This window comes from Nomia melanderi, chromosome 4, assembly GCF_051020985.1.
Source record: "Nomia melanderi isolate GNS246 chromosome 4, iyNomMela1, whole genome shotgun sequence".
Lineage (NCBI taxonomy): Eukaryota > Metazoa > Arthropoda > Insecta > Hymenoptera > Halictidae > Nomia > Nomia melanderi.
This window is the reverse complement of record NC_135002.1, coordinates 12,764,054-12,777,669: the sequence shown is the minus strand read 5'-3', so window position 1 is coordinate 12,777,669 and position 13,616 is coordinate 12,764,054. Positions and strand designations below refer to the sequence as shown.

The 13,616-nt window shown below is 36.9% G+C and overlaps 2 protein-coding genes across 7 annotated transcripts in view; both read left to right on the top strand.

Moving 5' to 3' along the window:
• numb (NUMB endocytic adaptor protein) overlaps nt 1–9,294 on the top strand; it is a 74,737-nt gene extending 65,443 nt beyond the window's left edge. For 5 of the 6 annotated variants that reach the window (XM_031973398.2, XM_031973400.2, XM_031973399.2 and 2 more), the window contains 5 exons: nt 133–390; nt 487–507; nt 1,144–1,329; nt 2,937–3,433; nt 4,216–9,294. In XM_031973398.2, the coding sequence (XP_031829258.1) occupies nt 133–390; nt 487–507; nt 1,144–1,329; nt 2,937–3,433; nt 4,216–4,527 (1,274 nt within the window). In that variant the 3' untranslated portion in view covers nt 4,528–9,294. The remainder of the gene's footprint in view (nt 1–132; nt 391–486; nt 508–1,143; nt 1,330–2,936; nt 3,434–4,215) is intronic. The other variant, XM_031973396.2, reaches the window with a different exon arrangement.
• A 142-nt stretch (nt 9,295–9,436) lies between these two features.
• Nucleotides 9,437–13,342, top strand: LOC116425390 (uncharacterized). The gene is made up of 2 exons (XM_031973005.2): nt 9,437–11,138; nt 12,117–13,342. Exons 1-2 carry the CDS (start codon nt 10,962–10,964, stop codon nt 12,339–12,341), a joined length of 402 nt encoding a protein of 133 aa, XP_031828865.2. The 5' UTR covers nt 9,437–10,961; the 3' UTR covers nt 12,342–13,342.
• Nucleotides 13,343–13,616: the final 274 nt, after the last annotated feature.

Below are 13,616 nucleotides of genomic sequence, written 5' to 3'. Positions count from 1 at the left end.
AGTAAAATAATATTTAATTTAGATTCGAAAAAGTCAAGCAACATTTATATCTATTGTATTCTGTTTGAAATTTTTGTCACGAGTCTGACACGATACTGTAATGCAAGGAGTTAAAAGTTTCGGTTCTTACAGATGTACCCCCGGTGAAGCAAGTCTACAACCCCTTCGCTATCGAGAGACCACACGCTACTCCCTCGATGCTCGAACGGCAAGGTTCCTTCCGCGGTTTCACGCAACTGAATCAAGCATCTCCGTTCAAAAGACAACTCAGTTTGCGGGTGAATGATCTTCCTAGTAATCTTGAACGCACACGTAGCCACAGCCTTGAACCGACGGATCTGTCGCGATTGCCGTCCGCCATGTCCCACTTCATACCGGTGAAGCCGCCAGGTAAGATCCATCGAGTAATCACATTTTGATAATCATTCGATTATTTCTTCGAGTAGGCTGGACATAGAATAATCTGCTTCTTCGTTTTTACAACAGAATTCGAAGGATATGACGAAGGTCATTATTCCCTATTCTGTTAAGTGTCCATGTTGCCTGCCCCTTCTTTTATGTTCTAGGATCGTCCTCGTTCTATGGTTAGAAATACACGTTGCAATGAGAAACTAATTCTTTGAAGGAGAATGATGAGAGTGAGATTTTAAAGAGACACGAGGAAAATAACTTTCTAGAAGAAAATAAATAATTATTCATTATCTAAACAAGAGTTTAGAGTAAGAAATTTGTACTAAGGAATAATTGAGGAAGATTAATTTAACCTTGTTTCCGAACATTTCTCATTGTATCGTGTCTACTTAAACAGTAGAATGAAATGAATAAATAGAAGGAAGAAAAACTGAAGCTGAACTCTTTAATACAACGTAGTTAAACCTTGTAGCTTTCTGACAATCCTTTTTCAAACAATTCCTCGTCTTTGTTTAGGTACTGTTTCCTCGTTCAGATTCTTTCTCTAGAAATCTCCTATCTGTAGGTTTCCACTAGACATCTCTGACAAGTGTTCACGTGATCGTGCAGCATGTTCTTGTAGTTTTTGAGCATCCGTTCAGAGCACCAAGTTTAGACAGTGTTTAAGTTAATGTTTAGAATTCTCAGCGTGTGAAACGGTTGGTAGAGTCAGTTTTATGAATGTTTTTACAGTTAGCCCGATACCTGAGATATCACCAAGTGGCCAGGACAGTGTTTCAGCAATGTGTCAGCAGATTTCACGAGGTCTTTCTCTTTTGACGAACAACGATGACTTCGGTCCGCTGCCTGCTCAGAGCAGTACAAGCTCCGTTGCTAAACAGCTTTTCATCAGCACCACCAGCAGTAATTCTCCGCCAGGTGCATATCATTTAATTTTTAAACGAACTATTTTATCTGTAATTGCAGACTTGAGGTCTTTGAGATACATACAAACAGCAGAAACACGTGGTTTACCTAATTCTGTGATAATATGCGTTCAGTTATATATCGTTTTTTTAGTTAGTATGACAATAACACGAAGTAAAACAACATACGTAATGATGAGTTATGATTTTTACGTTTTTTTGAAAATTTATTGCAGTTTGTGAATCGTCAGACATTAACATATTCTTGTTGTATTATTAATGTCCATATCTTTTCTGAAATCTTCTAAACTTTTTTCCTTTCCATGTTTTGCTTTTCTCAGCATTTCTTCTTGTTCACTCTGCCTTCTACACTTGCCTGAAAGTTTTGTGCAAGTTAGGTTAACGTTATTTCACATGTTTGGCAACATTGTCTGCACGGTCATGTAAATTTTTGATGACTAAATTAAACGATAAACATATTACAAAAAAATTCACAAAAGAGAAGTATAAAACAAAAAATAATATGTATGTGCATGGCGTGCAACATTTCTGTTTGGTTGTGCATAGTAAAGAAGGGACGATAAAAATATTTTACATTTTATGATGAATTAAATAAAATATGGAGCTTTCGCGTGGCTTGTTTATTTGCAGACATTTTTGGAAATATTGCACCCCATAAACTTAAGATTACAATGTTATTTGTATGATCGTTCTACAACGAAAAATTATGTTAAAATTGTGCTATGTACATGTTGGTATATAACGTAATGTAGTACCTCATGTATGATATCAGTAAGGTTAGAAAAATTTTGATTCGAGTGGTAAATATTAAGAATCTGTACATATGCTACAACGTTGTCTTTAATATCGATCGGTGACTATATAGAGGGATCAAACTCGATGACGCACACAAGCATCCCTCGGAGACAATAATACAATCCACCAACCGCCGCTTATTGATGAAAATCGAATTCTCATTAAATTCAGAGTTATGCCATAATAACATTATCAGCTGACCGAAAACGTTTCAGTAACGAAAATTGCGAGTTCAAATGTGCTATAAATCGAATAATACCGTGGATTAAATCAGTATTAATTAATTTCACTTAAACCGGATATCACATACCTAGCTCAATAAAAATGAGATTTCTATTATATAATCACTCTGTTTACGCTTTAAAGACATTTAATGCATCAGAAACATTGTTATATTTAAGACAATTACTCGTTCAATAAACAATTTTTCTTTATATTTTCAATATGTCATGCGATATTTTCTAATATTCTATGCAAGCCACAAATATGAACATCAGACAACGTGAGGTCGATTATTAAAATTGATTGATTGCCCGATCTCATTTAACTTGTTAAATGTCCATATTTTTAATAGTTTTTAGTGGTATACTGAATTTTGCACAGAAGCCTACTTAACCATTCTTCTTATATGTCTTTCCTTTTGTAAATATATTTCTTTTTGTTATTAACGATATTTATGATGTAAATAGTTTCTTTTAAAAATTGGGCCATCTCTACCCGACTTATCGTAATAACTACCAATAAATTAGCATAAATATAAAACCAATAAGTATAAAAACCAATAATTATCATATTTTATCGCAGTGACTAGCAGTAGCTCCCTGGACGAGATGAAGTTACAGAACGGACCAAGTTTGAACAACAACAATAACAACAACAATAACGACAAGAACGAGGATCTCAGTAATTTGAACCACGTCGGGACCACTTGGCAGGAATCTCCGTCGCCAGTTCTGTCTTCGAATCATCGGCTGACACCGATCCTGAACAAAACTTCCAACATAAGTCCCATTCTTCCAAGAACGAGCACAGCAACGCCGATCGTGATGAGCACGCCGGCGCCAGCTAGCAGTGTTGGTGTGTTTGGTACTCCGCCATCGGCGAGTCCAGCTTTCAGCACAGCGTCCACATCCTCTTTAGGGAACGCATCCACGCCCGCCGTGAACAGGTCACCGATTCCGAAGACAACGTCCCCGACCACCAGCGTCAATTCAGCTTCTCCGGCTCCCTCCGGCAGCCAGGCCACCGATGTTAGTCAGATTAGTCAAATTCCAACGGCAAACACGATTTCTACGACGGCGGTAAGATTTTCATAGTTGTTTGGCACTTTTACAAATTTTGTGTGATTGAGAAAGTACGACGTATTAGATACAATAAAATGTGTCACAGCAGGCCAGAGTGTGGTTAAACGTGCAAAAGAAGTTGAAGATTGGAATAAAGTTTTGTTGTTCGAGAATTTATTTTCGAGAAAATCAATTTTGACCAGTTTTTAAGTACCTACGTTTTTTCAGCATTCAACTCTGTAATATACACTATAGCTTCTATTCGCATTTGTATTTATAAATGTAGTAATAATCAGCATTGACCTTCATATACATAATTTTAGTTGCGTATTAGAAGTAGGAAATTAAAGAATTTACAGTAATTGAACTTTCCCCCAGATATAAATTTACCTTCTACATTCTTATGTATATACTTCTTAGTATCGAACAAAATATAATTCAAAGCAACGCCATTTTCTCAGTTATCTTGTACATGGATTGTTCAAAACCAATGACCAATCTTTCATCTAGAAATACACCAAAAAGAGAATTATTCCTTTAAATTAAGTGACTTTATTTTTTTAACCAACCAAACACATTTCTTGTAAACACAAATAAAAGTGAACCACATACTACAACATCCTCAAAGAAAAATATATTTTGTCTTCCATCGTTACAGATCAAGGGAATCAACACAATATCTATTTATAATCAAATAACGTCTCGTCTAGTTTGTAGTTCAACTCTAAGTGATATTCAAGAAACATATTCATGCTTAAAAACCTTTCAACAATCATCTTCACCGTGACACAACGTTTCAGGTTCAACCAGTCTCAGCGACAGCTGCATTACCGAAACCGGAACAATGGCTAGGCAGTATAACCGGCTCGGTGCCTCCGTCAGCGCGATCTCCCTCGCAGATCGGTCAGACGAGTCCCCGACGAGCGCCGCCGCTGCACGCGAGAGCGCTGTCTCTAGGATCAGCCGCGATGAGCCAAGCATCCAGAACAGGGCCATCTGACCCCTTCGACGCGGAATGGGCGGAGATCGCGGCGAGGAACCTGCGGCAGTCGAGCACCACGAACCCGTTCATAATGCCGAACGCAACGCAGGCGTTTCAGGTGCAATTGTAGCGCCAGGAGTTAATTAACAGCGTGGCAAAGTACTTCCATTCGAGCACATAGTAACGGATCAAGTCTGTTCGCGCGTTAGTCCCTCGCGCGACTAGGAATATTCACGCGCGAGTCACTTAAACGGGACTAAGACGATCCCCTCGAGGATCATGATCGAGTGATACGATTGATCATTGAGTCGGGAGAAAAAAGGGGAAAGACGACATCGATCTCGATGAGACGTTTAGTAGCAAATGGGAATGACGAACCAGCACAAAAGTAAATTAGAAGAAACAACACGTACCCGTAACGTTCTTTAGACGAACTAGTTCACGCACACACAGCCTCGATGACCTTAGTTTCAATGTAAAACACGAGTCGATATCGGGGTAACAGTAAGAGGAGGGACCATTCCTCGTTTGGTCGCCGTTCCGCAACGGTGACGCCCGTTGGGGATCGGCAAACGATTGTCGTCAGTTCTGGATCAATAATTACCTAAATGTCTGTCACGAAATACTTATAAAAACGAGATGCCACGCGGTTCAATCTCGGATAGTTTAGGCTCCCAAAACGATTAACCCCGATGTTCTCTGCATGAAGAAGCAAAATTTTAAAAAAATGAAACACACACGCACCCAGAATTATTCAAAGCACAGTGTTTTCGTCGATAATGAAAATGGAAGAAAAAAAAGGAAGTAATATATGAAAAAGAAAAATATGTATAAACAACTATGAGATGTAAGTAGCTTAGTTTCTCGGCTTCGTGGTGAAAAGATATTTTCTTTTTTGAGAGGCGGTAACAGCCGCGCGACGAGGGAGGGGCGCGTGAATGAACCATTCTGTCGATCGTGTATTAGGAATTGATAACGGGTGGGAGGAGATGTAGCTAGAAATATTTCGATAGACAACTTTAGTAGGGTCGATGAGCTCGTTGACATAGGTCGTGAAGGACTGTGATAGACATCGAGTCGTGGGCCAGTACTTAAAAAAAACGAGGCAGTGGAATCGAGCGGCTGTTGTGGATTTGCTCCATAAGGTGACCACGCCTAGAACAAGGACCCAGGCGCCATCTTGGTGGGGGTTTCTTTCGTTTCCTAGCCGACAGAATACGCAAAACTACATCTAGTTACTTAAGCAGATTAGATTATTAAAAAGAAGTTGTTAGAGTCAGTACGTTCCAAGCTATTGTTGTCTACATATCAAATTGCGGACCGCCTTTATCGCTGGGTCACGATCGACGCGCAAGCTGACGTTTCATTCGACGGATTTAATACCCGCGCAACTGGTGCACGAGGAAAAGAAAAACGAAAAAAAGGTACTTCCCCTGCGGATTAGACAATTATTCACGAGAAGTATTTCGCGAAACTTGAACCAGGGCAAACCATGTACGAAATTGCGTTCTTGCGTGTATTTGCTCGAGGGAATATAATGAGGTTTCGAAGTGAAAAATATCTTTATCACTTCATTTAGTTAAAAATTTAAATAACATCCAAGAACTTTAATTTATCTTTGATTTATCCTTTGGACACTGTTCGATTCGAAATCGAGCTGTAGACCTTAAACAGAACATTTCAATACTATCTTTTTTCAGTATTAAGGCGAAGGATGAAGGTACTACTTGCAGCTTTGTTCCCGTACATTTCTGAAACTTGAAACTGGAATTAGAAAGTTCCTCGCCTATACGTATCAAATAAATTGAATTAAACACGTTACCAACACTTTCTCACGAGTAAAAATTCGTGTACCCTGTCTTCAATTTTATCATCTTCAGCTTGCCTGTAGTGCCTCACTATATTCCTTCCATCAAGTACAAACTGTGTTACTGATTGTTATAGCGTATATCACTTGTTAAAATCCCCTAGGAATGAGAGTGGTTCGAGTCACCCTTGTGTTTTCGAGGGATCAGGATCTCTTGGCCTGAGGCATTCGATGCGGTTTAAAGTTTCCTCAAGGTCCTCCGACTCGCCGCTTTCATTCACAGGGACTCGAGGGCGCTTCCGCGCGTCCTGCGTAGCACTGAATTAGGGATTGACACTGTATCGCAAAAGCTTCTTCCATTCAGTTAGCGTGAACCTTCTCGGTTTCTTAAAACGAATTGGCGGTTGAGCCCTTACCGTATGCTTCTTAGTAGCACGGCCGAAGTTTCCTGAAAGAGGGCTGCGGAAAGTTAGTGAAATATTATGGAGTCAGGGTTTCGTTCGGTCAAAACAGATCCATTCGTGGAAGTTCGGTGACCTGTAATAACGAACAGTGTGAAAATTCGTAAAATAATTCATTCTTTATTCGTTTGTTCGTTCATACATGCATATTTACAGCAGTTCGTTGTGTTTAAATCATTTAACAGGGATATCGCGTAACACTTTGATTGTGTACCATACAGAATTTACAAAGTTAAAATAATATATTTAATAAAACGAAAGTTTTACAGTTAAGATTTATCGTAATGAATATTTTTTTAATTTTCTGGTGTTTCACAAATTATAAAGACAAGATGTTACTATGAAAATTAATTTCCAAATGTAGGAAAAGAATAGATAACAGCTGCTACAGTCAAAGTGTTAATAAGGTACTTGTACAATCACTATACGGACAGTAACATAATATATGGGACCTGCTTCAACGATTAAGTCTAGCGTTAACACATGACGCATGTTACCGTTTTGTCGTTAAACTTCGTGGGTGCTAACAGGCTACGTAATATCCTAATCTAAGCTTGCGAACGCCTTATTATCGATCAGTATCAATTCTCAAGATTCCGACTATTTTTCTCCAGATAGTCGTGTGAAATCAGTGATTTCACGATGAAGCTAATTCAGAAGGAACGTCTCGCTGCATGTGCCTTAGTGTATACGTAGGTTAAGCTCCGGGGCTAATATCGGACAGCATTAATTTCCACAAATAGAATTTCTTATTTCCATACACTAAATCCATCGGTGAACCGGGTCCCATATGTTTCCATTCTGTCTATATTTTGTTTCATCGAAATTCTCGAAGAAATGTTAAAATCATTATTAGTGTGCGGTAAGGGTTGATTTCACGAGTGTAATCGCCATTATCGGAGCAGAACAGGTTTCATCCCGAGATATATACGTAGCAGAGGGGGTACGTGTTCCATGGTCACTTGGACGACTCGTATGTGCGTGTGTGTGTGAGTGTGTATGCATTGTACATAACTTAGTTATTTAAAAACCGTAACCGCAAGGATCGGGTAGGGCGAGCTCGAAGAAATCGGGGAGAGAAAGCGCGAGAAGAATAAAAAGAGAGGGAGCGAATGAGTGAATGCATGATAATGTATGCGTGCGAACAAGTCGACGAGCGAGGGATGAAGAAATGCTGTTCTTCGTTGCCGACCGTTCTTTCTTTTTCTATTTTACGTTGTAACCTGTAAGTTATCTTGTAAATAGTCCAGTAGGCGTTCTACTCAGCACAAAAAAGAAACGTTGCTTCTGCGTTCGACGATGACCATGATTAATTCTTTGGAAAGCGGGTTGGGGAAGGTTGGGGGGGGGGGGGGGTAGGAGATCAAGTTGTTCGGGCGAACGACGGAAACGAGCGACGACGCTCGTCACGCGGGAACATCGTCGAAGTTCGACGAGGCTGTACTCGACAAAGGTTTCGAGTCACCTTCTGTCCGTCCCGTAAATCAAAATGAAAGATACCGTCGAAACGAACAATTCCTGTTCGAGCAGTGGAAGCGCGATCTGGTACTTACCGCGGGGGCCGTGGAGAATGGAACTTTCGGTTGACCGATGTACTTAAAACATTAACGAAGGCGTACGGTTCGGCTGAACGAGTCTGGAAATAGTTGACGGTGTCCGTGAGAATAAACTATTTAAGAAGAAAACGGACGAAGTATCATCTGATCGGCAGAGTTTCGTAGATCTGTTATCGACTGCTACGGTTCAATAACGAAGCAACGTAGCAGAGAATTACGGTGTAGATTCCTCTGGTGACTGATTGCATAATCTCTGGCATCCGAATCTTTTTGTCTCAGTTTCAGTCTGCCAAATCGTAGCTAGTTTCATTTTTATTCGTGTACACTGGATATATCGTGGACATTGCGAAGCTTCGCTGGGAATTCGGAGGAAGGACTGGGGGGGGGGCGAGCGTGTAAAATACAATACAGTGATTTATTATTATAACACTATCGCCTAAGTACTTACCGTTTTATTTTTCTTTCGTCTTCTTTTTTTATACATCCTATTTTTTTGTATCTCGATGTATTTTAATTATTCGTTCAGGTACGCTTTTCGTTTAGGGTAGAAGTCTGAAAGGAAGAGTGACGGCGGGAGGGAGGGAAGGAGGAAGAGAATCACATCCTGACCGGTTTCCGTTTCTTTTTGTTTTTGGAGCTCAAAGTAATCAAAAGAAGTAAACGGTTAGTGGATTTCAAGATTGTGGAGAATTCGGTTCCGACGTGAAAAAGTATAAACGGATTTCGTGTCCGTGAAGGAGACATTCCAGTGTCTCGTTCGAACGAAGGAGACTAGGGGCATTTAGAATCGTTTTCACGAAAAGGCAGCAGTTACACGCAGGGACACTGGAATTAGGGGATGTGTTTTAGGTGCACCGCGTGCCAAATTGTAAACGTAACAACCGCGTTGCCTGCGAGTTTCGACAGTATATCGTGCACGCTTCCGTGGTTGTGTTTGTACATATTGTCGCCGATCGATTCCTGGATCAATGTACGACTGCGTGTATATTACGTGAAAGTATCCTTATTCGTTTTACAATGTATCTGCCTCTGTAAAGATACAATTTATTATAATATCTGTTGTGATTACCAAACTGTTTTCCTCGTTCTTTCTGGCCTTCCCCGTTTTCTTTGTTATTTAAGAACAAGATGATGTATCATTTTGAATTGTACGTTATTTTTTTATTAATATAAACATCGAAACGTTAATATAACAACGATCATACGTATTTATATATGGCAGTCCATGATTCGGTTGTTCGACTTTATTTGATACAGAAATTAATATCTATCTCTTTTCCGCCGTACAAATGGGAATTATTATAGTGCAGCAAATATCCTGAACGAACGACCATTTATTGTCCATTGGTTTAATAAAACGGTAAATCGAAAGAGAATTGAATTAATTGAGTTTTAAATCATTGAAACATTCTATTCATTTTAAATAAATTCTGCTGGTGAATAAGATTTCTTTAACTGCATGGCTTCTCATTTGTGAATTGTAGAAGTATAGAATTTATATTGATTATTGAATACTATTGATAATTTGTTTTTATTTTAATTAGGATCAATATTGTGATTTAAGTTAATATCAATGGAAACTAGTCAAGGTCACTTAATTTCTTTTATAATCTATACGTAAATAAATTCACGTTGCTGTCAATAACCTTAATCTTTCTTCTTGAAACTTCATTCGAGTCTCGGACAAAATTTACAGTAAAAACAATAGTCGTCAAGAAACATAGAAATTTTGGTTGAAATTGGAAATTAATTGGTAAGATGACTACACTTGAGGAAGCATTGGCAAAATACCTTCCCAGCGTGCCTTCTCGTTGTTCCTCGAGAATCGTCTGTGATTTCGAGTGCCCGCAGTGTCCTAATATTCGTCCACCTGTCACCGGTACTTCCCCTGTTCGTTTTCAGCTCACTTATACATGTGACAGGTAATTTAAAATATAATTGGTAAATATAAGTAAGAAATAAACAGAAATATTAACCCGTGATTTCTAACAGTGCGACGTATTCGCCGTGCTATTTTCCACGTCCAATAAATTGCCCTCCTCCCAAATTTCTCCCAGTGAATAAAATTAACTGTTCTCTGAAGTGGATTGATTGCTGTGGCAGACCTGTACCTGAATGTTTTCGTTGACCTGATATTCTGGTATTTACGTATTGTCCTCTATTCATAATATAAAATAAAATTGAATAATTTAAGGAAGAAATTACTAGGATCATGAATTTCACTTACAGAAAAACTCTATTCGATTGAATACTTTTAAAATTGTTATAATTAAACAAGAAACCAAGATTGTAAAATTATATGTGTTTTTGCACGAATTCATCTATTTAAATAGTTTTCATATAAATCTTAATGCATACGTATTTTCTGCGAAATGTGTAATTTTACATATTTTTAATTAACTCGTGTACGAGAATTACACAACAAAATACAGATAAATTGGAGTCTTTATTTTAATTTCGTCTAAATGAATCAGCCGATAGAAAACTTTTAATTTCGCGTGAATAACTAAGTTTACAGCTCTGAATGTATCAAATATAAAAAACAAAAGAAAGGTAGCCAATTTACAGAGAATTTGAAGTTATGTTCACTGCATCATTTTGGCTTAATGCAATTACCAAATTAATACATTTCTCGTAACACCTTTTTAAATTATTGTCCGCTCACATAATGATCCCTGCTGGAACTTGTCTTCGCGTCTGCAGTATTGTCCGCAGTTTGGAGTACGAGTAAAATTGCAACATGGAAATGTCTTGTTGTTCTTCTCCAGAGAAGAAACAGCGAACCAGTACCTTGCCACCACCGTGTTGTCATGGACCTAAACCCAGTATCTACATCTGGCCAAAGTACGGTTGTCCTCCTCCGCAAGAATGTCCACCACCCAAGTGTCGTTGCCCTCTTCCTCCGTGTCCACCCTTGGTACGTACACGTTTCATTTATTAAATCCAGTTAATCACATTTACTGTTACGGTAAGAGTATAAAATCTACAATATAAATTTGTAACGATAATAAATAATGTATTTTCTTTTTAAGTAAATTATAAACATAGATTAATCCTTTAATTGCTCTCATCGTCTATAAGCAATAAAAGGAAAGTAATATATAACACTTATTTATTCAATAAATAATTAACAATTTATTTTTTCATCAATCAAAAAGGAAACTGAATCAGTTGAGATTATAAATACCAAACCTAGTAAGAAATAATTGTTACACTTGCGGGGGATGAAGTATTAAATTAATTGTGCATTTAAAAATTTAACTTCTACTTTTTATTTTTTTCTAAAATGTCCAAATATCCAAAATGTCTATTAACCCATTCGCTACCAGCATTTCTTTCAATAGCAGTCTCCGGGGCGATAATATTTCGTTAAATAAAACATATCGCCTTTATAATATACAAATAGTATTCAAGAAAAAAAATCTTCGTAGCTTCCTGCACATTATACCATGCGTTACAATATTAGATGAAAACACACATAAATGTAATTTATTCTTGTTTACACAAAGCACGAAATACTAATGGTTAAAATATAAAAATCTAGAAAAATATTAAAATGACTAAATTTAAAGAATTCCAATTTAACCCCTTGCCCTACAATATCGTACCAGGCTCGTGGCGAAGATTTCAAATAGAATTTAACAAACATAAATATTATTTAATTTGTTTGAATACAAATTACATATTATTCCTCTCTTATCGATTATTACACCTTCAAGCACACGTTGACATGTAATAAGATTGGAATTTTCTCTTATTTTCGATAAATTCTTAATAACGAAGTAGTTAGATTAATATCAGTGGAGAAAGAAATCATAGGGCAAGGGGTTAACGAATTTGTGACGCTGATAGCGAACGTGTTAATAATGGAACGATAAGAAAAAGGTTTTTATAGACATGTAGACCACGACCAGAACCACCAACCCGACCACCAACCATCTGCATCCCTGCACCATGTCCGTCACCTCCTCCGCCAGTTCCGATTCGATGCCCACCACCACCTAAAACTACCAGCGTGTCTCGCGTGCAATTTTGTATTCGTAACGTGTGCGGGTATTGCACTTACGCCCCTTGTTACTTTTCTAATCCTCCAAAGTGTCCCTGTTTGAATTGTTGTTGAATTTTAATCGCAGAAATTATATTTTGTGGTAAAATGATTTCATTTTTTAATACATTTTTCTTATACTTCAGTGCAATCGTGCTGCCTTTCATGGAAAAGAAGTTTTTCTCGTCACTACTTCATTGGGTTGTTTAGAAAGTCTTGACATTTCTTGATATTTGTATTAAGATACGGAGATGAATATTATAAATAAATAAATGAATTGATAAATGGCGGAGAGTTGTTGAAAAAAATAAAAGAACGTACACTTTAGTGCTGTTTAATTTAATAAAGGGAAATTTACCTTTAAGTTTTCATCAAAAATAATGAAAATGTGTTTACTAACACAATATATCCATTATGTTCTTTTTCGAAATTGAAAATGTTGTGAGAAGTGGAGTATCCGATTTCAGATTTTTACTATTTTGGACTCAGAAATTTACGAAACACGATATTCGTCGACTGAAAATTTCAAACGAATTTTCACGAATGGGACATAAGCCATATTATATTTCAATGATATCGGCTGTACTATTATATTTCAATAGCAATTATAACCGTTTTTAGACAAAGTGTCAAAAACAAATTGAGACGGTCACAAAATTCAGTTTTTTATGTCAAAAATATACCTAGTTTAAATGTTTTGGATTTATAATAACTGAGATCTGAATATTGATATAAAACTCGATAAATTTATAACAATAATTTATATGGTTTATTAAGGGGTTTTCCAGTAACAAAGGAAATACATATTTTATTAAACGATATTTAAATGTATTATTTCATTATGTATGTATAAAATTTGCAATTTGACATGCGGCGTATAATTAAAGAAATTAAATATTTGTTACAATTTATTTTCGCCAATATTGAAAGAAATGAGACGCATTAATCACCATTTTTTAAGTGGAACATTAATATTTATAAGAATAAATATTATCTTTTGTTTTATATGTAACATATAAAGTAAAAATTTAAACAATCATTAATCGAACCGTTGCAAAATGTTATTGACAACTTTCATTATCATTTACCTTACATAGAAACTCAAGAATGTATTAATGTACAATATATAGTTAATTAGCACGTTTCTTTTAATACCGGATCAATAGTACATTTTACTTTTAATTCTCGTTCTACATATCATTTTTATTATAATTGTGTTATTTAAATTAAATAAAATAAATTTAATTAAATTCAGTAAAATTAAATTGTTTCTTTCAAAATTGGTACACGTACAAATGCATCAGTATTGTTATCACTAACAGTGTATTATATAAGGACAGTTCTGTCTTC

Coding starts and splice junctions, on each gene's coding strand:
- LOC116425390 (XM_031973005.2), top strand. CDS start 10,962: ATGGAAATGTCTTGTTGTTCTTCTCCAGAGAAGAAACAGCGAACCAGT. Junction 11,139..12,116: donor TTCCTCCGTGTCCACCCTTG/GTACGTACACGT, acceptor AGGTTTTTATAG/ACATGTAGACCACGACCAGA.